The sequence below is a fragment of the Leopardus geoffroyi genome, chromosome A3 (genome assembly GCF_018350155.1).
Source record: "Leopardus geoffroyi isolate Oge1 chromosome A3, O.geoffroyi_Oge1_pat1.0, whole genome shotgun sequence".
NCBI lineage: Eukaryota > Metazoa > Chordata > Mammalia > Carnivora > Felidae > Leopardus > Leopardus geoffroyi.
Genome location: NC_059336.1, coordinates 66,280,857 through 66,306,445, shown reverse-complemented (window position 1 = coordinate 66,306,445; position 25,589 = coordinate 66,280,857). Strand labels below are relative to the sequence as shown.

General features: G+C 40.0%; 1 protein-coding gene across 1 annotated transcript in view; it reads left to right on the top strand.

Moving 5' to 3' along the window:
- PIGF (phosphatidylinositol glycan anchor biosynthesis class F) overlaps positions 1–25,589 on the top strand; it is a 109,344-nt gene that overhangs the window by 255 nt on the left and 83,500 nt on the right. The window contains exon 2 of the mRNA XM_045445949.1: positions 11,828–11,882. Coding sequence (XP_045301905.1) covers positions 11,862–11,882 — 21 coding nt within the window. The 5' untranslated portion in view covers positions 11,828–11,861. The remainder of the gene's footprint in view (positions 1–11,827; positions 11,883–25,589) is intronic.

The window sequence follows — 25,589 nt, the reverse complement described above, 5'->3', positions numbered from 1 at the left end:
CCTGAGTTGGGAGAGGGAGGAAAGCTTTGTCCCTGGCTTAAACTCTGTTAGGGAAAAGGAAAGGAAAAATGATGAATGGAGGCCGTGAGTGCCGGGTCGGAAAATGTGAATGAGTCTCCCTGTCTTCCTCCAGCATGGAGCCACCCAGTTACTAAATTCCAAGATTCACGGAAAACTGGGCACTTCATTTGATTCAAGTAGTCCCATCCCTGCTCCCCTCTGTCACAAGCACGACTCCCAGAACTGGTGGAGGGGTGATGGCCCTCCACTCTTTGCTTGCACTTTACATGGATGGGCCCCCGCCCTAGAAATGGCTGAAAGTGTAGAAGCATAGTTGAGGCATTGTGACGCCAGCAGGACTCTACATCTGGCGTTTTAGAAACCGTGTCGTCATTCACAAATTTACTGAACACTTCTCTGTTGAACATAACCATGATCATGTTCAAACGCCTCCGAACTTAAACAAAAACAAAACAAAACAATTTGCCCATGAGTCCCTGTTCAATTCATGCTTCAAGTACAGGCTAAATTAAATTCCCCGCTAGTCCACTTGAAAGTGCTCCTCTTAAGGCTATCGGTGACATCCATATGGCCAAGTTCAAGGGTCACTTTTTCATTCTTATTTGATCTCCATTGCAGGAAACTCTACGAAGTACATCCCTCTTTAAGCTTTTTCTGCTCCCCAATGCACCCCTCATCCCAGTTTCCTTGAGACCTTAAACACTCAGATTGTTAACCTTACTAAATCTGTTATCTGTTGGCTCTTTAAGAGAGTCCCAAGAGCTGATCCCCAGTCCTCTCCTCAGTAGGTACCAAGTCATTCTACTGCACACTAGATGACCTAACCATTTTTGATGGCTGAGTGTACCTTTAATGAGGTCCAGATCTGTTTGTCTAAGTGTTTTTGGACATCTCCACCTGAACCTCATTATGACCTGTCTAACTCAGACCTCAGATATGCTCATAAGTCCACAAAATTTGCTGCTTCTCCTCGGCTCCTTATCTTCTTTGATAATGTCATCACCACTAACCCAAGTCCAGAACCAGGAACCTGGGAGTAATCCTCCATGTTACTCCCTCACTGCTGTAAATACCCTCCCTACCCTTTCTAACTTTGTCATGTTGATTATATTTACTGGATGCCCTTTCCTCTATTTCTAGAGGGAATCCACTGCCTCACCTGGGTCACTTATTCATTAGGCCAATATTTACTGAGCACTTTGCCATGTTCCAGGCATTGTTTGAGATACCCAGGATACAGTGGTGAACCAAAGTGCAAGGTTCCTGAATGGGGTGAGACAAACAGTATACGAGTAAACTAATAAATGAACAAGAGTATTCAGGGGGTGATAAGTGCTATAAAGATAAAAAACAAAAAATAAAACAAACAACAACAACAAAAACCAATAGGGAAACCTGTAAGAACTTCCTAAATTATTGTGTATCTCTTCACCTCAAGTCCTCCCCACCCACACCCCATATCTTATCCTTTCTTTTTATTCTCGAAGAGGGAATGGCCCTGATACTTTCACCTGGAGTTTAATTTCATTCCCCTTCATCTGTCATGACTTCCCTCTATATTATAGGTGCCTGAATATGAACCCCTCAACTAGAAGATAAGCTACTTTGAGGGAAGGGATCATACCTTATACATCTTCATGCCTCCACAGTGTGTTGGTTCAGAATAGGTGCTCACAAAATGAGTGTTAAATGGGAAGTTCCCGGACACCCGAATCAGGTTGCCACAAAAGCATCTCCAGCCCAAATCAGAATGGGAAGGTCAGTGAACTTAGCTGTTAAGAGTGTACTGGCAGTGGTATGTCACGGCAGGGTGGGGTGATGAATGAGATCACCTCCTTTGGTCCCTTCCGGGCCTGGGCTTCCATGATGCTGTGCCCCGTGAGTGGCAGTAGTTGCTTCATAAACACTATTTTACTTGATAGTGCCAAGTACATGTGGACAATTCAAAAGTACTCTTTGTTTCTGATGATGAGCTTTAAACCTAGAGCATTCTGGGTAAATTGCCAGGATAGGCCCTGCAGGAGAAGGTTGCAGTTGCCACTTCACTTTGTATTTCCAGGCCCTTGGGTATTGCACCCCAACAGGGAGCGAGATGTTGCCAGTTCCGTCATAGTCATTGTAATTAAATCCAAGTTCTGGCAAAGGGCAGTGCGTAATTATGAAGTATTATTATGGTTTTTATCATTATTAGGCACCCAGCTGCCCAGCCCAGGAAACCACAGTAGTAAAACACTGAGAAGCCAAGCTCCTCTCCCAGCTGGCATGAATCAAGACCAGGTGTATTGGCACCGGTCTTGCAGCTCCACTCGTCAAGATGAGACCTTCCGTCCCCTCTTTTTGGCAAGATAAAAATTTAAATGAATGGAAAGAGGAAATGTGAAGGACCTTTGCCACCACCTCTGAATCAATTTCTTTTTTTCCCCATCTACCCAGAATGGTCTCATCTATGATTTATTGTGTAAATCTTTTACAACTTTATCCTTGACCTGCTAGCTTCCTAAACATTATCCCACAACGTCTACTGAGGATATATTAGGGTGGGATATAAAGAGCAGAAAACTGTTTCTACTTTCAGAAAATTTATGATATGGTCTAATTCAGAATGTATAGTTAGGCTTAACAAGACATCTGCCTTCTGTTGAGCACCTACTCAATACCAAACTGGGCACTTTCAGATGTGCTCTCTGACTTAATTCCTTCCACCCTGCAAAGTGGATTTCGTTATCCTCATTTTCATCAAGGTATCAAAGACTTAGTAAATAACAGAACTGTGATTCCAACAGAAATATACAGATTTGGTGATTATATACTCATGGTGGATGTGTCCACACTGGTAGATGAATATAGGTGTCAGATTTCACTTCTTTCTACCAAATTAAAAAAAATTTTTTTTTTTTTTTTTTTTTTTTGTACAAAGTAGATTTTAAGTTGAGCACTTTAAGGACAATTCAGAAGTGATGCTGAGGGAATGGTGCCAAATGAAGAAGCCAAATTGGCCATAAGTCTAAGATCAATCAATAAGGAGAGATTTCTTGTTCAGCAATGTCATATTGTATTCTTCAAGTACTTTTATTGTCTCAGCTACTCCAAATGCGGAAGTCAACCCCGGTCGTGCAAGGGTGGGCTGATGAGAGAGGAGGGTATTTTAGGTAGGGAATATGGATTTGAATGGAGAACTCCGAAATAGCCCATAAATTGACATATCTAGTACTGGCTTCTGGAACAGCCAGTGTGTTGTACAAGGCAGTTTGCCTTTATATTTAGTGCTGTTTTTTTTTTTTTAAGGGATTGAACATTTCAATAAAATCTTTGAGACCTGTATGCCCTTGTAACCACTACCATAATCATGAAATAGAACATTTCCATCATCCCTAGAAGTTCTTTCTTGCCCCTTTTCCATAGGAATTTTAATACAGTTTGCATTTTGATGACTCTAAAGTTTAGATCTCCAGCTTCAATCTTGCTTTCTAAGTCTAGGCCCATATTTTTAGCTACCTTTGACATATCTACCTGGATGTTGCAAACAGGCACCTCAAACCAAACATGACTGAAAGATAAAGCAGACAGTGCTTATTTTTGCTACAAGAAAACCCCATCTCCAATTCCCTTCTGAAATCATTTTTCTGTATTCTTCAATTTGGTTGAGATAATCATCTACCAAGTCACATAAGCTAGAAATTTTTAAAAATAATCTTTACTCCTCCCTCTCTTACACCTCCCCAGGAGTGAGTCTTACTCACACAAACATTTTTAAATCAGTCCTTTGCATTTCCAGTATCCTCATTCAGATACTTACCCTGCTTGCGCGATCACCAAAAAACTCCTAACTTATTTGTTCATGCTCCAATTCATCCACCAATCTGCCACTTTAATTTTGTTTTGAAAACCCAGATCTGACTGTTTCAATCCTTTGCTTTCAGGGACTGCCCAACTGCATAAAAATGGCACTGAAAATCTTTAACAATATGGTCCAACTTCCCCATCTGGACTTCTCTGCTCTTTGCCACATTTTCATTCCACTGTGCTTTTCATCAGATATGATTCTGAAACATGCCTCCTCCTCCACCTGAAAACTCCTGCTTAGCTTTCAGAGCCCCATTTATATGACTTCATGAAACCTTCCCAGACCGCTCCAGATAAAAATAGTCTCTCTCTTTTACACTTGACCTCCCATACCATGTTGCACATGTATTTATCACACTGAATAGACCGAGTGGTGAAATAGAAGAGAGCTGAGTCAGAAGATCTGAGTCTGACTTAAAAATCTCATTCATTGCTTGCTGTGTTATGCAAAGCAAATGACATAACTTCTCTGAGCCTCAATGATTTTATCTGTGAAATGGTAATAACTAGAATAATATCCTACTTCATAGGACTCTTGTGATCAAATCATCATAAATGTGAAAACGATTTGCAGTAATCAGATAATAGATATTAAAATTACAAAGCTGGGGTGCCTGGGTGGCGCAGTCGGTTAAGCGTCCGACTTCAGCCAGGTCACGATCTCGCGGTCCGTGAGTTCGAGCCCCGCGTCGGGCTCTGGGCTGATGGCTCGGAGCCTGGAGCCTGTTTCCGATTCTGTGTCTCCCTCTCTCTCTGCCCCTCCCCCATTCATGCTCTGTGTCTCTCTGTCCCAAAAATAAATAAAACGTTGAAAAAAAAATTAAAAAAAAAAATAAAATAAAATTACAAAGCTGTATCTTCTCATGGGTTTTGTACTTCTTGAGTACCAAACCAACATCTGGTCATCCACCTGACACAGTGCATGGCCTTCTCGTTGCCTAGATTGGTTTATGATAATTTATCATTTTTGGTAGGATCATATTCTCTCAATTAACTATCAATTCTACTTTCTACAGTGTTTCTTCCAAAGCCAATCAGGACATCCTTATTTCTTTTTATAATTGTTCATTGCTTTTTCAATTAAATAAAAAAGCTCATTAAAAGGTCTCTAAGGAAATGAAATAAATATTGTATCCACGATTAATGTTAAATGCCTTCATTTATTTAACAGAAACTTTTAAGAGCCATTATGTGCCCAACCCTGTTCTAAGCCCTTGTTATAGATGGAAAATAAGAAACTTCGCAGAACTTACATTATAGTGGGGACAATAAGCACAAACCAACAAGTAAGATGTTAATCTATACAGTTAAAGGTGCCACAAATAGAAGAGCATTGAGGGTGCAGCTGATGTAACTGGAATGGTCAGAGAAGGCCTCTCTGAGAAAGTGGTGTAGAGTATCAGTGATGACAAGGAGGCAGCCATACAAAAAGAAGGGGAAATAGCCTTCCAGGTGAAGGGAAGAGCACAGACAGAGGCCCTGAGGCAGGAGCAAAGTAGATGAAAGGATAAAAGGCGGCTTGTGTGGAGTAGAGGAAGTGAGGGGCAGTGGTAGGAGGCTAAGTCAAAGAAGCAGACAGGGGCCAGATCATGTAGGGCTTGGAAGGTCAGGTAAAGAGTTAAATTTTTATTCTAATTGTGATAGGAAACCACTGAAGGGTTGTAAGTGGGAGTGTGATGTGATGTGATTTAGTTTTTAAAAGATAACCCTAACTGTGAATGGAGAATACATTCTGGGGGTGGTAGGAGAGCAGATTAGAAGGTAGACAAATTGTTTTAGTCCAGAGCAGAGCTGTTGGTGGTCTGGATTAGGGTGGTAGTGCTAAGGATGGTAAAGAGTAGTAGGTTTGGGAGTATGTTTGGCAGTAGGACTGACAAGTCTTACTGATGGATTTAATGACACCAATTGGGGGAAAAACATTAAAGATGGTTCAGGAGTATAATCTAAGCCAAGCCATTAGGTGGATGAAAGCTCAGTTTACTGAGTCCACAGGGCACCTGTGGAGACTCCGTGCTAGGCTCTGAGAATACAAAGCTCAGTGAATAAGACAAAGTCCTTTGCCTCAAAAAGCTCACAGTCTAGTGGAGAGGACTGCCTCCCACCCCAGGAGGACTTCTGTAGGAGGTTTTAAGCACAATTACAGAGCCATGGAGAGGTTATGGAAGCATCAAGAAGGACTGCCCTAGCCCAGTCTAGCCAAGTGAGCCAGGAGTCCTGTCTTCTTGGGAAAATTACCAGGGGACTTTCTCAACACTTGTGAATATGTGCAGTAATCCTCACTCCAGTTTAGCTGAGCTCTTTATGAATGAAGTATAATAGCTGTCCGCAGCATCTTCCAGGATCTCTGATTTGTTACTTCTTTTAAGAGGAGAGGAAAGAGATACAGAAAAAGAGTAAGGATGCTAAAGATTGGGCCGAGAGGCAAGATGTTTAGCTAACAAGTATGAGAGTCCATACGGTCTAGGCTTCTGCTGTGCAGCCCCCTACTCAAACCTACCAACAGTATGCCCTTGGTTGAGGATAGATTCAGGATGTTTTGTTTGGTTTTGTTTTGATTTTAATTGCAACTGCAGCTTTTATGAAATGACCGTATGACTCCCGAATGACTTTTCTCAAGCTTGTTTTCATTTTGGTATTTATTTAATAACTTCTGTTTGACCAACTGACACATTCACATTTCAAAAATCCAAAGAAGAAGGTATGTAATGAATAGTCTTCTCTTTTCCTGCGTGCCCCCAGTTCGCTACCCCCACCCACCCTGGTAGGTACAGATGACTATCCTGATTTTTCTACGTATGCTTCTAGTGTTTCTTCATGCAGATACAAGCAATTCTTACATTTCTTCTCTTCCTGCTTCTTACACAAGAGGTGGCCTACTTTATCCTCTGATCTGGATCTTGTTTTTCCCTCTAACAATGTATCTTGGAGATCGTTCCTATCAGTACTAGGAGAGCTTCCTCATTCTTTTAAACAGCTGCATGGCATTACACTGCAAGATCTGTCATAGTTGATTTAACTATTCCCCTATTGATGAATCCTTGGGCTGTGCCCAATCTTTGCTATATATTACAAACAGTGCTATAATGGATAACCCGGCACATATGTCTACAGGTATAGCCTTAGGATAAATCCTCAGGAGTCTTACAAATACTTTAATAAAGGGGCGCCTGGGTGGCGCAGTCGGTTAAGCGTCCGACTTCAGCCAGGTCACGATCTCGCGGTCTGTGAGTTCGAGCCCCGCGTCAGGCTCTGGGCTGATGGCTCAGAGCCTGGAGCCTGTTTCCGATTCTGTGTCTCCCTCTCTCTCTGCCCCTCCCCCGTTCATGCTGTGTCTCTCTCTGTCCCAAAAATAAATAAAACGTTGAAAAAAAAAATAAAAAAAAAAAAAACAAAAAAACAAATACTTTAATAAAATGTTCTAAAAGAATGTTCTGAGATAGTGTGACTGGGTTGCCAAATTAGAACCTCAGCTTTCCAGGCATTAATTCTCACATTCCATCAAGAGTAGTTCCTCATTCTTCAGCCTGTAAATTGTATCTTTGTATTTTTCCCAATAAGGAATTTAAAAAATATGTAATTGGCCTCTCCTACAACCAACAATAGTTGGCATTGATATTTTAAAAAAGAAGAAAAAAGACTAAAATTTGGTTGGATTGTGCTCCAGTTAGTGAATTGCAAGCTCTAGAAAATGCTTGAGTTTTCTTAAATTTTTAATGTTTATTTTTGAGACAGAGAGTGCGAGCAAGGGAGGGGCAGAGAGAAAGATGGAGACCCAGAATCCAAAGCAGGCTCCAGACTCTAGGCTGTCAGCACAGAGCCCCATGTGGGGTTCGAACACACAAACTGTGAGATCATGACTTGAGCTGAAGTCAGATGCTTAACTGACTGGGCCACCCAGGTGAATTTTCTTAATTCAACACACAGAAGCATCTGTAGAATGAGGTCTCAGATGGGGATGATAGGTTTGGAGTTGAGAACTTGCAAGATGTACCCTGCTTCAACCAGCTCTTAGTGCTACCCCAGCTTTAGGGCCAAATACTCCTTGGCCATTTTTTATTGGCATCTTTTTCTTTTCTTTTCTTTTTAAATTAATCTTTATTTTTGTGACAGAGAGAGAGAGAGAGACAGACAGAGTGTGAGCAGGGAGGGGCAGAAAGAGAGGGAGACAGAATCTGAAGCAGGCTCCAGGGTCTGAGCTGAAAGCACAGATCCTGATACAGGCTCGAACTCATGAACCATGAGATCATGACCTGAGCTGATGTTGGACGCTTAACTGACTGAGCCACCCAGGCTCCCCTACCATCTCTTTTCATTTCTCTTAGTAATTCTTCATTTTTCCATAGTTGCTTTTGGAAAATAGGTTTAAGGTCTTGGTGAAACATATAGGCTTTGGTAAATATGCTTTATAACTAGGCCATCTAAAGTAAGTATGCTATTTTTATAATACCCCCACCCCCCGCAAGACTTTTTTCTTATTTATTATATTCCAGGTATATGAGACCAGGATGGAAAAATCCTAGGGCACTTAATCTACCTGAAGTCTTTGGGAGAACATACATAGATGCAGAAATATGCATGAGTGATGTGGGCCTTAAAAAGACAACAACCCATATATATATCTGAAGAAATTAGACTACCGTATTACTATCATTATTAGAAAATAAAATTATCTTTCCACGTAGTGCTTCTCTTTAGTTTGGTTCCATGTATGTGGAGGTGTTTTGTTTTTGTATAATATAGCATGAGAGAGAGTGTTAAAAATAAACCATGAAGTTGACAAGCTACAGCAAATAGCCATCCAGAAAGCTTTTCTTAACTCTAAAGCTCTTTCCCTTAGGAATGACAAAACCTACAAATTGTAGAACTGTCTAGTCTCTGTGAAGAGCACCTAGCTCCAGCTCTAGTTGAAATTATCTTACATTTTTAAAATGTCTCACATAAAAATTCTACAGTCTTCCTTTTGGCCATTACTTTTTCCCCTTAGCTGGTAAGATGTGGGGTCTCTCTTTTAGATGTAATCAGAACTATTCCTCCCTCCCCATCCTGCCACTGCTGTAGCCTCTTCTTCTTCTTCCTTTCCTCCTCCTCCTTCTTTTTTCTTCTTTTCACATTTATTCTTCCATAAGAAAGTTATGACAGTTGTCAACTTTTAAAAACTTCTATTTGGATTTTGGTTGGTGTTGAGTTTTCCAGGTAGACAATTGTATCGTCTGTAAATAATAGTAAATCTCATTCATATTTTTGTTCCTTTTGTATCAGCAGAATTCCTTCTTAAGTGAAAAATAATACTTGGTGACATTATTTGTGCATCTGATCCCTGAGTATCTGTACAGAACATCCATTCAACTAACCACCCTCTCATTTTGTTCTGGGGACTATGGTCCTCCCTTACTCTTAGTCCCTGGGCTTGGGGAAAAGAATGATGTCTCCACCCCCCTGCTTCAGAAGTGTAACATATGACCTTAGTCTACGTCATCTAGTATATCCTATTCCTCTAACCACAGTAATCCATTCTAGACTTACTAGAAAGTTGGTTCTGAATTTGAACCTAGAGGCAAGTACTCCATGGAGTGGCTTGCATCCATATTGGCTACATGAAGAGACACCTTGCCCAAGAATGAAGCCAATATTGAATATGCTGAATTGAGAAATGGAGAGAGAGAAATGAAGTCCTAGGTCACCCTGTTTGAACCTTAGAGCAAGCTTCACCTGAACCAGAACCTCTAAATTATTCAGTTACGTGAACCAATAAATTTACCTTTTAAATTAAGTTAGTTCGGATTACATTTTTCATCTTTGGCATGCAAAGGATTTTTAGTTGATGCAATATCTTCTAACAAAATTAGGCAAATTAAACTCCTGTTGTTTCCATGGTTTGACAGATTACATGATTTCCCCAGCTAATTCTCAGATTCCTGAGAATCTCGCACTTGGAGTGACTCTACCGTTGCAGCATACCCTTCTAAATACCAAGCCAGAGTCCTCCTCCCCTTCCCCCAAGGACTCCTCCAGTTCTGTGCTTAAACCCAGCCCACTGGTGAAGTTAAAGAAGGAAGGGAACAGATGGCAACCTGATTCATACTGCTTTTATAGGGAATTAAGCCAATTTATTTGGGGGGTCAATTTCAGTTCAGTTTCAGCAATGAATGAAGTTGTTTGAATTCATTTTTGGTTCAAGTCTATAATCATCTGCAGTAATCCCAAATTCTTCACATGGGAAAAATACTTGGTGGGGGGGGGGGGGGAGTTAATGTTTGTTCCAGTTTGAGAAAACTATGTAACACGGAATCAAGTTGCACCTGTCTTATTAGGCCTTCTGTGCTAAAAGAGGTAGCATATGGGCAGGACAGGGAGGCGATTAATAGTATACTTAATACTAAAATAATCAGCCTAGACTGTATCCATAATAAGCAGTGTTATAAAATCTACTCTTTGGATTTGCTTTTAATATTTCCAGTCCACATCAAAGCACACTTTGAAATATCATATCACATAGTATTGGCCAAATTATTAGAATATAGTTTGAAACATTTTGCCTCTTTTAGAGGAACATGCATTTTATAGGTAAAACATTTATGGTCTCTGTTTGAAAATTATTTCTGATTATACTGATATTCTGTCAGTATCTTGAGGTGCTAAAACTCAGTGAGCAGTTTTCTGGAAAAATGTTATTGAACACCTAGGCTCAGCATAGGGAATGTAGTCAATGTATAGTAATAGCGGTGTATGGTGACAGATGGTAGCTACACTTGTGGGGAGCACAGCATAATGTATAAACTTGTCAAATCACTGTGTTGCACACCTGAAACTAATATAACATTGTGTATCAACTATACTTCAATTAAAAAAAAAATCTAGGCTCAGAATAGTCACAGGACCATTTTTTAATTGCTTCAGGTAATCTAATGGATATGTTCTGATAGGAAACATTTTTTGTTTCATTGCTTCCATAGTAAATACATATATATTTATATGTAATACATAAAAATAACTAAATAAGTGAGATTTCACAACACAAAATGTTCAGCTTGTTCCAAAATATTTTTTTGTTAGTTGATTGTATGCAAACAAAAAGAATGACAGATGCCATCCGTATACAATTTATGAAGACACCTCTTGCTTCTGCATGTGTAAGGAGGACATGGGATTTGACAAGGTGCAAAGAGATGTCTTACAGATGGTACACACGAGGCCCATGAGGACAGGTCTTCCCAAACGAATGGAGCTGTGAAAGCAGTTGTCATGTGCACGTCTGTCACACCTGTTCTACAGAGAAATTCCCACTTGTAAATATGGTCTTCAAAATCAGAGCCCAAGGCTGGCTGAGCTTAGTTTAGTTTTCGATTAGTTTGAGAGAGACTACAACTACTAAAATGGATTTCATATCTTTCTGTGACTCTTCTTTGACTTATGCATTTCACTGACATTGTGGTTTTTAACGTTAAAGCTTAAGATTAAAATTCTTTTACTTGGTCCTCAAAGAAATAGCCGTAATTTATCTTATAACATTAAATTCATTGGCAATGTGCTTTGGAGGGAATAATTTGTGTTCTGCAAAAGGGCTTGGATATACAGAATTTCAATGGTTCAAATGATGTAATTTTCTATAATATTTAGCCTGCCATTTTTAGTTTGGTATTTGTATAATAGGAGATTTCGAAGAAAAAGCTAAAGAGAGGCTAATTTGCTTGGTTAGTGCTTCTGTTCTTTTGTTCTTTTAGAATCTAAAATTAACCAACATCTGCAGTGTCAACAAGGACTCCATATGGCATTCAAGTTTGTACTTTTCCTAAATAATGCATTTGAGGCAATATAATCTGAGAGGAATTCTGAGGTGATAATGAGTAGAATTGTATATACCACTTTACGGTTTCAAAGTGATTTAACAACTAGGACCTTGTTTGGTCCTCACAATGATGTTAAGAGGCAAGGAGATCAGGTGTTTCTTATTTTTGTTGAACAGATGAGAAGATCGAGGTCCAAAGTATTGAGGAGAAATGGCCGTAATCACAAACCTGGTGAGTAGCAGCATGAGAAGGAAACCCAAGCCATCTGGTATCTAATCCAGTGCCCTCTCTACCATATTACTAGGACCACATTATTGACACCCCATGTTAAAATAGCACATTTCCAAAATAATAGACCCCATAACTCTGTAGGAAAATAAAAAGAACTTAATACTAGAAAGTAAATAACAAACTTGCGTATTTGGTTTTCCAGAGTTTAATGGATTTCGTTTGTTCAGTTAACAGATGATTTCCACAGAAGTTCTTGTACTTACTCTTGTGATTTCTTATTTTACCTACAAAAAAAAAAGAGTTTCTGCCAAAATGCTTTTTCCTTGCAAAATCATACCTCATAAATCTTTGTCATATCTAGAAAATCTAAAAACTTCTCCTATAAGAGGTGTTGCAGCTGAGAGTGTTTTCTTCACAGTAATACATTATAATTTAAGTCTACCTGAGTTTTGAAACATTTCATTTCATCTCAAACTTCTGTAAATTTCTGCAGCGTAGCAATCATTCAGAATTTCTGGGATAAGAAAAAAAGTAGGCTGAAGTAAAAGAATGTATTAGAAACATAGCTTGTGACTGATACACAGGCATAAATTTAGCAGGAACCCATTTTTGAAAGTGTAAATAATATTGTTGCCAATCCATATTTTATAGAAATTTCTAGCTATGTAATATTACCATTTCTACTTAAAAATGCAGAGAAATTCAGTTGCTTCCACTTCTTGAAAGTTTGAGGCTTAAAAATTATGAATGCCGGCATTCTTGAAGAGGAACACTGTGAGTTTGTAATATCGAAAAGGTACTGGCGTTCTTTTACATTGACAGGCAGATATATTTCCAACAAGTGGAAACACAGGCCTATACTGGCATAAGGAGAAGCCAGCAAGAATTTTAATCGGGATTTGGCTCAGTCTGCGCTGGTTCTGACTTCACAAAAGTGCATCTTTAGGAAGCACCTTCCACCAAGTGGAAAGCTGGCAAGACACAGCATTAGAGGTTGCTGACACCAAAGCAAGCAAAGCTCACTGAAAACTTAAAATTTTTCCTCCCCGTTAGTTGTTTGGATATGTCTCAAAGAACTACAAACAAAAAAGCAATATTTAAAATTGATATTGTCCCAAACTCTAATATCCTACCTACTCTGTGTCCAGGATTAGTGGAAATACACCAAACATTTTTGAAAAGGTCACCTAACCTAAGTAGAAGAATATTGTCTTTCCATGCATGAGCATACTTGGACATGGGAGCTGTGAAAACGAGATACAGGGAGAAAAGGACAAGGGAAACACTATGCAATGTACTTTGCTGGAACGAGTAATTGGGAGGATTGGGGGGAGTTAAGGAATTTGGGTAGGAAAGCCTTAGAGATGGGAGGGTTAAATCATTGGAGTTGGCAATAACTCCATCTGGCTAGATAGGGGAGTCTAGAGGGAGGGGCCCAAGGGTGCTAGAAGACCGTACTTGTGATGGTAGTGCTCAGAGTTAATCTGACTGCGGAGAAATGGCATTGCAGAGGCAGGGAGAGAAGGCAACAGCATGAGGAAGGGAAGTGCCCGAGGGACCATGAGAAACCCAACTGCAGTTCTTTTTGTTTATTCAGTCAGATCCAGTTTTTCCTACTTCCTCGTCTCCACACCTCTGCCCCTCCCCACCCCCACCCCTGCAAGAAGAATCCGTGTTCACTGGCCCAAGTTTCTTTAACTTAGTCCTCCTTCATCCCCTGAATGATTTGTGGAGCCTGGGGCTGGTAATCATTATTTAGCAGTGACTTCAGCATTAATCAATTAGAACTGGAATGATATAACTTTGTTCCCACTCAGCCCACTCACAACCACAACCTTTTTGTGCTACAGAGAAGTAACGTGGTCCCTTGGCTATCTTGCTGCTGATTAATGGACTGTTGGAAGGGCCAGTACAACTCCCACAATAGTCTAATGCTTTCCTGCCAGATTGGCTTAAAAAAAAAAAAAAAGGCAGCTGATCGTGTCAAACCATGTTAGCCAATACCTGTATTGTCTGTCTGAATTATAAAGCACAACAGTACATTTCGTTCTCTGCAATTCATTATTAGAAGAAAGAACATGAGGAAGTATTAGACCATGCCTGTATCATATGAGATAGCTGGACAGTCTTGCTCACTCCCGCACTGCCCACTGGAACATGTCATCTGCACACTGATACAGTGATGATGACTCTTAAAATTACATACAATAGCACTCTCTCCTCTCCTCCTTGCCTGGATGCAGCTTAACAGTGACTCTCAGAGACGGTGGGAGGATATGGCCTTGCCAGCTGATGCCAAGGACCCAAGATTTAAGTACATAAAAATAACTCATTAACCTGCCCCCCCCAAGTCACCCGCTCCACATACATCATTGCCCTAAGAGGAATCAGGTTCCCTAAAGTCATCCTAAGGGTGTCTGTGGAATTTTTGACTTCCTCCCTCCACAGACACCCTTACGCTGGTCTTTTGAGGCCTGTGCACTCCCAGGAAACAAAAGCAAATTTCTCCTGTGTGAAAACATCAAGAGCCAGAAAGAATGGAACACTGCATGATTTATCTCTGAATCCCTCATCCTGCTGGATAATGCCCCAGGGTGGAGTTATTCTTGCTGTCACAAATAATTCAACCCTGAGTGGATCAACATGTTTAAAAGAAGTTTCCAAATATGTCTAAGACTCTAGGTGCAGAAACTCAAAGTGCCAATTAGCAAGGGCAATTTCAAATAGAAGAGAAATTGGAAATTAGAAAAGCAAAGAGGCATGGGCTACAGCAGAAGGAGCCAGCTCTGTCGGTAACTGGTTGTAGGTTGTCAGTCATGATGCCCATGTCTCGGTTTCCTTGACTCCAAAATAGACACTAAGATGAAAGGAATTTGGTGAGAGAAACTTTTGAGAGATGTTGATTTATGTTCTGTCTCTGTATTTTTCCTTTTCTCTCCCATTATGGCTGGCTTACATGCCTTTACCTCAGGAGAGACTTGGGGGTTGGACTTGTAAGCTTTAGTTCCAGATAAACCCATGAGGAGAGTAGGGTTTGAGGAAAGTTGCATTTTCCAGACTAAAAATATCTGTTCTCCCAGAAGCAGCAAGGATGTTGCCCTATATGAGGGGCAGTCCCCTCACTATGTATCCCTCGGGGAGGCTGTGTCTTTGCCGAAGAGCCCTCCTTTTCTAGAAATGCATTTTGGGACTTACCCATGTGGGGGTAAGGGCCACCAGATATTCTTGCTTCTAAAGATGCCTGGTCCCTGCCAGAGCCCTCAGTGTGTGCATGAAAGATACTTCTCACTGACCTGAGGTGGATTTCCTGTCTGCCCTACAGCACAGATGCACCAAGTTTAAATTGAATTATCATACTCTCAAGACTCTAGGGAATCATCAGTGGTAAGGTGGCCATTAGGTTATTATCTATTAAAGCCAAGTATTAACAACTCTTCTACACTATAGGGAATCCACTTTCTTGGGGCTGAATTCATGGAGGGTTTACTTTTGCCAGCCCTGCTTATCATTCCCTTTTCCACACCAGCCCTTTCTGGTCTCCATGTTTTCTCATTTGGGGTGCTTGAGAATGGCTGGCGGCACCTTGAAAAACAGCATGTGCCTCCTTCCAGATCCCTGCATGTTTTCTTTAAAGCTGGAAAGGAGTGTCTTTCATCCCCAAGTATACATATCTGACGTCTGTGTTGCCCTGAGGAGCAGCTCCAAGTAACACCACGTAGCTAGAAGACCAGGTCTTCGGTAGGATTCTCTGGGGGCTATGTGCCTTTTTGAAGTTGCTAACAAAACAAACAAAACAGAACAAAATAAACATTGAAAGATCTTTTATGCAATTGTCTTTGTTGTTACTACTGCTGTTTGGTGAAAAGTACATTTATTGCTTCAGGACTGTGCCATAATTAGAAAGGGGCAAAATATTAGTGCAAGTGAAAACCTTCCAGAACAAGCTGCCAGCTTTTGGGATCTCTGAAAGCACTTATTGGACATGATCTCATGTGTGTTTTTCTTGGTAGCAGCCATAAATTGCCACGTTCTTTCTGCTATGGCTTGCTTTTCTCTTTAAATATTTTAGGAGGAGAAAATGTATTTTCTGTTTGTTTTGTTATGATGATAACGATGGTTTGTAATTTAGAGAGTCTATATTCTTGATTCAGTCAAAATAATCTTTGGGTCTCTTCATATTTCATGCCTAATAGTCTTTCTCAGAACTTGGAAAACAAAGTAAAATGGTACCCCAAATGTTCCCTTTCCTCTTATCTTTGTAAATCCTCTCATATCTCCAAGGAATCAACATTCTCGGAGGGTGAGGGGAGGAAGCCTCCCTCTAAGTTAAGACCTCCTAAATCTGAATTACCTATGTTGTTCAAAGAACTAAGTATTCTGAAAATTCTAGAAACCATAACTCAAATATTCTTCTCCCAATAGAAACTACTAAAAGTAGTCATGTGGTCTATCTCTAAAAGTAGAATTTATTCGTTCTTTCTTAATTAAATAAGAAATAAAAGGAAGTCATGTACCAGCTTTCAGAGCAATGACTATAAAATAAGAAATGTAGTTCCAGCCAAGAAAGAAAAGAAAAGGATGTTGCAATATAGGAGCAATATGAGGTCTTACTCAAGTGGATTCTTATGCTTCAACCAAAAGCTGGAAGAATTAACAAAAGCTCTAAAGAAAGGTAGAAGAATGCAGACAGTGGAGAAAAGCAGAGGGGTACAGAAAATAATAAGTGTATAAAGTAATAAATTGGAGTCTGGGATGATTCTTAACTAAATTACTTGCAAATTGCAGTTTCAAAATAAAATATGAAGCTGAAAAAATTCATTTCCAGAACAGATAACAAAAATCAATGTGTAACAAAAGCCATTTTGCACGAAGAGCCTTCAGAGACAAGGTCAGCTCCCTGGAGAGAAGCTGAGACGAAGCAAAGTGGCACAGTGGTGTGCATTCGCTAAAAACCATCGTGGCATGACTCTGTCCACCCTATGTGACAGACAGTGCTCTCAAAGGCAACTGTCTTGCCTCATGTGGTCCACTTCCAAAGGGAGATGGGGCTTAGTCAACCGTATTAGTTACTTATTGTCGTGTAACTAATATCTCAAAACTTAGAACTCAAAACAACAACATTGTTATCGCACAGGTTATCGCACAGGTTCTTTCTGTGAGGGATCCAGCCGCACGCAGCTTAGCTGGGTTCTCCTGCTGAGGGTCTCTGTCTTTTACAAGACTGCAATCAAAGCATCCACCAGCAGGGCTGAAGATCCATCTCCCAGCTCACTCAGTGCTGTGGGAGTGAGGACCTCAGCTCCTCACTGTATATTAGCCAAACACTGTCAGTTTGGTGCCTTGTGCCACGTGAGCCTCTCCACAGCTCCCAACACATTGCAGTTGGCTTCCCTCAGAGCCAGTGCGTGACAGAATGCCAAGAGAATGTACAAGATGGAAGTTAGTCTTTTGTAATCTAATCTTAGTACTGACTTTTGCAGTATTTTATTTATTAGAATCAAGTCACTAAGACTAGTCCACACTCAAGGGCAGGGGATTAAATAAGGGTGTGCGGGGTGCCTGGGTGGCTTAGTCGGTTAAGCATCTATCTCTTGACTTCGGCTCAGGTCATGATCTCATGGTTCTTGAGTTCAATACCCACGTAGGGCTCCACAGTGCAGAGCCTGGTTGGGATTCTCTCTGCCTGTCTCACTGCCCCTCCCCCATGCTCTCTCACTCACTCTCTCTCAAAATAAATAAGTAAACATAAAAAACTAAGGGCGTGAAAACTAGGAAGTAGTATCATTGGGAGCCATCTTAAGAGCTGCCACGTACTTCAACTTATTTTATTCTTCCCTGAGTTTTATAGCATAGAAATAATAGGCTGTCATCTTCAAGACCAAAAATACTTTCTTTGGACAAAAATGCTCCAGAAATCTTTATTTCCATTGTCTCTTTTATTGACCAGCAAATGGCTTTATTTGTTTACATCATTTATATGGCAATGCGTAGCCCAGATCATCTTAGCCAATAGACAAACTGTTTGAATAAATGAAGGAAATATTCTTTCACACATTTCATTGGGATGTAAGCACTATGAGGGCAGAGGTTTTATCTGTCTTGTTCTCTATTGTATTCCCAGTGTGTACCATAGAGCTTAACAAATAGTTGTTAAATGAAAGGCTTAAACTTACTGGATTGTTATGATATGCCAGCCACTTGATTTCACTCCTTTAGAAATTGAGCATTAGAAATACTTGCATTTCAGGGCACCTGGATGGCTCAGTTGGCTTAGCGTCTAACTCTTGATTTCAGCTCAGGTCATGTTTTCAAGGTGGTGAGATCAAGCCCTGTATCAGGCTCTGTATCAGCAGGGAGCCTGCTTAAGATTCTCTTTCTCTCTCTCTGCCCCTGCCCCGTTCATGCTCTCTTTCTCTCTCTTTCTCAAAAAAAAAAAAAAAAAAAAAAAAAAAAAAAGAAATACTTGACTTGTACCCAAGAGTGGAGGGAAGAGATTTTTATCACTTGGGATTTCCAAAAGCAGCCCCCATTGGTGACCATCTTTGTTAACAATTCAGAGAGTCTACTGAAAAAAGGGCCAACTCCATTTTCTCCTAAAGGGAGAGTGTGGCCTTTTCTCCTTTAACACATCTTCCTTTCTGTGGCCTATTACTCATTCTTTGAGAGGACTGTAAAGGACCACAATGAAAAAAAACTTAAACTAGGTTTTAAAAAAATCATGAAAATAAAATATACACATCATTTTAAAAAGTATAAAAGCATATAAAATGGTGAGTAAATTCTCACCCTTTGATTCCATCCCCAGTCCCACCTCAACTTCAAAGGTAAGGCATTTAACTGTTTCTTAGATATGATTACAAGTATTTTCAATGCAAATATAGTGTGTGTGTGTGTTTATACATATGGTTTCATCATAATACTGTTCTACACCTTCCCTTTTTTTCACTTAATGATATGCCTGGGAACCCATACAGACCTATCTTAATTTTTATTGGCTACATAATATTCCACTGTAGGGATGTGCCATAATTTATTCAGTTAGTCCCCACCTATCGATACTCCTTTCCACCACCACCACTCCAATGTTTTAGCTATTAAAAACAGTGCTGCTGTTGGGGCGCCTGGGTGGCGCAGTCGGTTGAGCGTCCGACTTCAGCCAGGTCATGATCTCGCGGTCCGTGAGTTTGAGCCCCGCGTCAGGCTCTGGGCTGATGGCTCAGAGCCTGGAGCCTGTTTCCGATTCTGTGTCTCCCTCTCTCTCTGCCCCTCCCCCATTCATGCTCTGTCTCTCTCTGTCCCAAAAATAAATAAACGTTAAAAAAAAAAAAAAAAAAACAGTGCTGCAGTGGACACCTCTATACAGATATCTTTGCATATTTTGATGAGTTTATCTTAAATTTTTTTCTTAGTGTTTATTTTTGAGACAGAGAGAGACAGAGCATGAGCAGGGGAGGGGCAGAGAGTGAGAGAGACACAGAATCCGAAGCAGGCTCCAGGCTCTGAGCTGTCAGCACAGAGCCGGACATGGGGCTCAAACCCACGAGCCTAAGTCAGAAACTTAACCGACTGAGCCACACAGGAGCCCCATTTGGTGAGGTTATCTTAAAGACAAACCCCTAACAGTGGAATTACTAGGCCAAAGAATGTGTGCACTTAATTTTTTGAAAGCTTTTTTATTATAAAATAAAATACAAATACAGAAAACCGAACCAAACCAAACAGTTACAGAGCTTAATGGATTGTTATAAGACAAGCACCCTTTTAACCATCACCCAGATCAAGAAACAGACTGTCAGCCACGTCGTAAGCCCTCCATGTGCTCTATGATCACAACTGCCCCCCACTCTGAAACTAATCACAGTACTGACCTCTGTAGAAGTCACTTTCTTCTATTTTTTTTAATGACTTTACCACCCAAGTGGCATCCATAAACCTGATAGTTTAGTTTTGTCTATTTGAAAAGAAAATCTGATCTTTTATACCTCTTTAAACTTACAGTTTTCCCCTCCAAACTTTTCCATTCAATTTCTCTGTTGAACAACTCAGGGCATTTGACCAGTGTAGTTTCCTACAGCCTGGATGTTGCCAACTATGTACTCTTGAGGCAGTTCAGCGTGTTCCTCCGTCCTCCAATATCCTGCAAACTGATGGCTGCATTTGGAGGCTTGATGAGGCTCAGGTTTGATTCCTTTGGCAAGATGATGAGTGGTATATCAGGAGCTACATAATGTCTAGTTGCCTCTCTTTGTGACTTCAGCAATTACTGATGTTCAGTGCTTAGAACCATGCATTTATTATGGGCTGCAGAATATTCTAACTATGTTCTTTCTTTTTCACTTATTAGTTGAAATATTTCTGTAAGACACTTCCTCTCATTTATTAGTTGTTTAAACCTAATGGTACCATTCAGATAGGAGGGCAAAGTAAATGCTTAATTCTTTGCTTTACTTACCAGTTTCCAAGATAAGGAATGTTCTCTGCCATCACCCTGCAAAGGTGACTTTTTATTTTACTCATCATGAACTCATGTATTCATACATGTATTCAGCATATCTTATGAGTTTCAAGTCATTGCAATCATTATCTTTTCTGCAGATCAATTTGTCCCATCTTTGGCCTCTTCCATTGGTACTTGAATCTCTTTGACATGACCCTAGTTAGTGATCTGATAGTTTCCTTGCTATCTGATATGACAAGATACTCCAGCCTCACTCTGTATGTCTCATGCCCCAGACTTGAAATCTGCCACTTCTCCAATAGGCCCTGGGTTTTTGTTCAAATTTAAAGTAGGAAGTAGTATTTCAAAATGACAGTCTAGGCACAAACTGTTTCTAAGACTTTTCAATGGACAGAGCTGGGAAATAGCTGTATGTTTGTAAAGAGAAAATAGTTCATGAGTTCATTTAAATACTTCCAACTTGGGTCGCCTGGGTGGCGCAGTCGGTTAAGCGTCCGACTTCAGCCAGGTCACGATCTCGCGGTCCGTGAGTTCGAGCCCCATGCCGGGCTCTGGGCTGATGGCTCAGAGCCTGGAGCCTGTTTCCGATTCTGTGTCTCCCACTCTCTCTGCCCCTCCCCCGTTCATGCTCTGTCTCTCTCTGTCCCAAAAATAAATAAAAACGTTGAAAAAAAAATTAAAAAAAAAAAAAATACTTCCAACTTGAATTTAGTACCATAGGTTTTTATAACCACGACAGGTTCAGAACAATAGTACTAGTGCTACCACCACAAATATGATTTTGCTAAAAGTTACATTTAAAAAAAAAAGTCAATATTTATTTTTATTTATTTATTTATTTTTCAGAGTAAGCTCTACTCTCAAGGTGGGGTTCAAGTTCACGACCCTGAGATCAAGAGCCACATGCTCCACGCACTGAGCCAGTCAGGTGCCCCAAAAGTTCCATTTTTTTCATTTGCTCTCTGTATTTGCCTCTATTGGTCAGAAGTAATTTTTACTATATCCACATTGTCAGAGGATAGCCATTGCACACAGGAATCACTCTCATTTACCCCTCACTTAATCCTGATGCTTCAAGTAGCTCTGTATTTAACACTCACCATTATTTTTGGTATTGATGTGTCTCTAGTCACTCTGGAGCTTGCTTTCTAGGAGATACACAGGAAGTGTTCACAGGAACTGTATCTCCTGAGTCCTTACATGTTGACAAAACTTTGTGTCCTTTGTGCCCGAAAGTCAGTTTTTCTAGATGTAAAATTATCAGTTTATGTTTCATTATGAATCTTAAATGTATTTGTTACTCCATTTTCTTTGGACGTAAGTATTGTTGAAACATTTGATGTTAACCTAATTGTCTTTAAAAAAATAAAAACAAAAAATAATTCACTGCCTTTTAAAAACTATATGCCCAAAGGAATTTTTCTCTTTCTTTAAAATTCAGTAATTTTATTAGACTATGTCTTGGTTCATCATTCTGAATCAATATTCTCAGGGACACAGTATGCTTTTCTATATGTAGTTCTCTCTCTCTCTCTCTCTCTCTCTCTTTCTCTCCCCCCCTACCTACCCCTATGGACTTCCTATGGGTATTTGCTTTAAATATATATATATATATTTATTTTGTTTATTGTTTATTGATATTTAATATATTTATAATGTTTATTGATATATAATATATTTATAATGTTTATTGATATTTAATATATTATAGTTATTTAATACATAATTAAATATATATTAATTTATTTCAAGGAAGTTTCTTAAAGATTTTTAAAAGAAATATTTGTTCTTGTTTCTTGCCTTGGGCCTCTTCTTCAGGAACTCCCATTATTGTTTGTTGGGTCTTCTTTGCCTACTGTCACTACTGGTCACTATCTCTTGAACCTTTTTACTTCTTCCTTCATTTCATATAGATTTGAAAGATTTTCCCCTCATTTTTACCTTACACTTAGTTTAAGGAATTATTTGTTATATTCCTTTGCTATTGTGTTCCTTCCTTATAATTTCATTTTTACTTCTGAAATAATTTTTTCTTTTATTTCTTAAAAAAATTTTTTTTAACGTTTATTAGTTTTGAGAGAGACAGAGAGACAGAGAGAGAGGGAGACACAGAATCCAAAGTAGGCCCAGGCTCTGAACTCTCAGCACAGAGCCCAACACAGGGCGCAAACTCCCAAACTGTGAGATCATGACCTGAGCCAAAGTCAGCTGCTTAACTGACTGAGCCACCCGGGCACCCTTTTTTCTTTTATTTATAATTCTCTTCTGAGTTCTGTCTCCTCATTTCTGATTTTTTTCCTAATTTTGATTTATGTTATCCCTTCATGTATAACTTTCCTGATGTCTTTCACTTAATTTGAAATGATAGGTTACTTGTTCTGATCCTGTTTAAGGACTTGCCTTTCTGAAGTGACTTCATTGTTTGTAGAAATATCATTCTGCCCCTTAGTTTCTTTTTTCTCACAATGTTTGTATGAAATTTGAACTTCATTCTTTTCTGTTGCTCATTTCTATGTAAAATTAGATTTCCTAACCTTTTAGAAAGAGGCATGGTTTAGTTCAAAGGCATGACTGAGAAGTTAGGAAAGCTGACTTCATGGAAGTCCCTTTTGTTTTTGTGAAGTGTTCAAAAACAAGGTGGCTGGCTTTCTGGGATTTCCTGGCTGTGTTCTTCTCTCCATTTTTATCTGAAATTTCTCTTCCTTTGTCTTTCTTGTCCTAGTCCAGCTCAATTTTGGTTCTGCTCCCAAAAGTTCCTCCTCCGTGGAGGCATCTTGAAAAGATGCCCTGGCTGGTCTAAAGAGTTCATAGGGTTTACACAACTTCAACCTCTTCAGTCCTTCTTACTGAAGGCTCCATGCAGTCACCAACTATAGAGCACAAAATTCTCCTAGATTTAGCTGTTTTTATCACATTGACCTACCATGCTTTCCAGTGAATACCTGTTGGCCATTTTTGAGCTTCTCTGGATACACAGTGCCTTCCCTTTGCTTCTTCTTGCGCAGAACCATCTGTGCAAGATGCTGATAATGTGCCGGTCTTGCGGCTACCCCCTTCTGCTTGTGTTTTGAAGTTCATGGGGATACTTTGTCACTTAGCTTTACTGCAAACATTTTCGAGGGGTTTTGGATTTTCTGTGGAGTTATTCTGTTTTTGTGAAGGGACCTGGAGAGAGTCAAAGCTATGCTGCTACCTGCTCCATCTTCCCAAAATTTCTTCCCCACTTGAAAATGTGGTTGGTGTTGCCAAATTACCTGAAGGGCGATGTACTTCCTGTGGACATCTGCTTTAAATTAACGCACTTCCCATTTCTAATCAGCAGAAGGAAAACAGTGAACATTCTGGGAGGAGACCGTACATCCTAAGCATTTTCATTCTGAGCCATAAGTCTGCAAATGGTGTCAGGGAACTTTGTAAATAAGAGCTGGTGGGATCTTAAATTCTGCAGAATATTTATACAACCTGTGTGGGCCACTCTGAGATGATCGGTGCCCCTGGAGGACAGACTGCCTTTCAGTGGCCCAGTCAGGAGGAAGGTACATATGCCACAGCATCTTTGGAGCAGAAACTTAAGATCATTGCAGGATCAAGCTTGAATATAAATATGTTGGAGGAATTCATTTGGGCATTTCTCAAGCCACAGATCACATGTCTGTGTTTTTTCAGGTCTCTTCAAAAATTAAGTCAGCTGGGAAGGACAGTTGGTTTGTATTATATTCCCCTATTCCAACAGGCTTCTCATTAACAACAGGCAGCTTCTGACAGGGACTTTTAGTTATGTTCTAAAAACACTAGCTTTTTTGGACCTCATATTTAGTTTATGTCTGTATTGTAAAAATGAGTCCAAGGCCCCTAAAATTAGCAACGGGCATGGTATTGTCTAGTCAGCTAGTGCAGATATTTAAGGTGGAAAAAGAAAACATTCTGTGTTTGACTTATCTTTCCAGACTGATGTGTGGATGTGTTCCTAGCCATTGACTAATTCCATATTTTAGAATATTAGACTTGGCCATCTTCTTCCTTGTACTTGGGTTGACATTTGTCCCTGTGAATTTTGTGTTCACTCCCAATTCAGTGAAATATGAGGTCACCTGCTTAGTGTCCGGATCGTGTAAAGGCATTTCCATGCAGCCCAGCTGGCACTGAACCTGCCACTAGCAAATTCAAGATGAAAACCCAGTAGAGGCTTTCTCTGGGGAGTTTCAAGGCCAGTGATGGTTCTCTAAACTAGACAAAATGTGTTTAGAGTGGACAACAGTTTGGGGAAAGATTGAAGAAAACCTGGTGCACCTGTACTATTGATTCTCATTTACTTTTTTGTTAAAGCTTTTCCTGAGTGATTGGGTACACTGCTGCCTTCTTTCAAGATAGACTACAGAGGGGCGCCTGGGTGGCGCAGTCGGTTGAGCGTCCGACTTCAGCCAGGTCACGATCTCGCGGTCCGGGAGTTCGAGCCCCGCGTCGGGCTCTGAGCTGATGGCTCAGAGCCTGGAGCCTGTTTCCGATTCTGTGTCTCCCTCTCTCTCTGCCCCTCCCCCGTTCATGCTCTGTCTCTCTCTGTCCCAAAAATAAATAAACGTTGAAAAAAAAAAAAAGACTACAGAAACACTTAAAAGCATCTACTTCTAGAACTAATTAATGTATTTAAATGTGTGTTGCTATCATATTCATATGAATTCTACTGACTGCTAGACCACAGGCTATCCGGAAGGTCCCAAAGGGAATATTACCCCTGAAAACTTGAAACCTATACACTCCATCCATTTCTCATCAATCCACCACATGATTTCCATTCATCCATCAAAAACACTCACAGAGTTAACTAAACTTCCACCAGATGTCTGCATTAAGAAATATAACCGACAGGATAGTACAGTATTTCTCATGTAGTTATTAGAGTAAAGCCTCATCAATTATTTACTATCCATTTCCTACACACAAGGTGCCATGCTAAATCATACCCAACCTTATGGGGTCTAGTTTTAAAGCAGTCAACTATGCAAATGCAACTTTTACAATTGACATATGTTAAGTAAGAAATGTCAAAAACTATTTTTAAGTTCCATGCACAGAAGGTATGGTTAATTGCTAAAATTTATTTGGCTTATGAGACCTATTTTCTCCTCACTGCACTGGCCACACGTTAGCCAGAGAATGAGAAGCCTTTTCTTTTTGTTGTGTTTTTTAACATAGACTCTGTGAAAAAAAGATGAGAAAGAACCCCTACAGTGCAGAAGAGAAAATGGAGT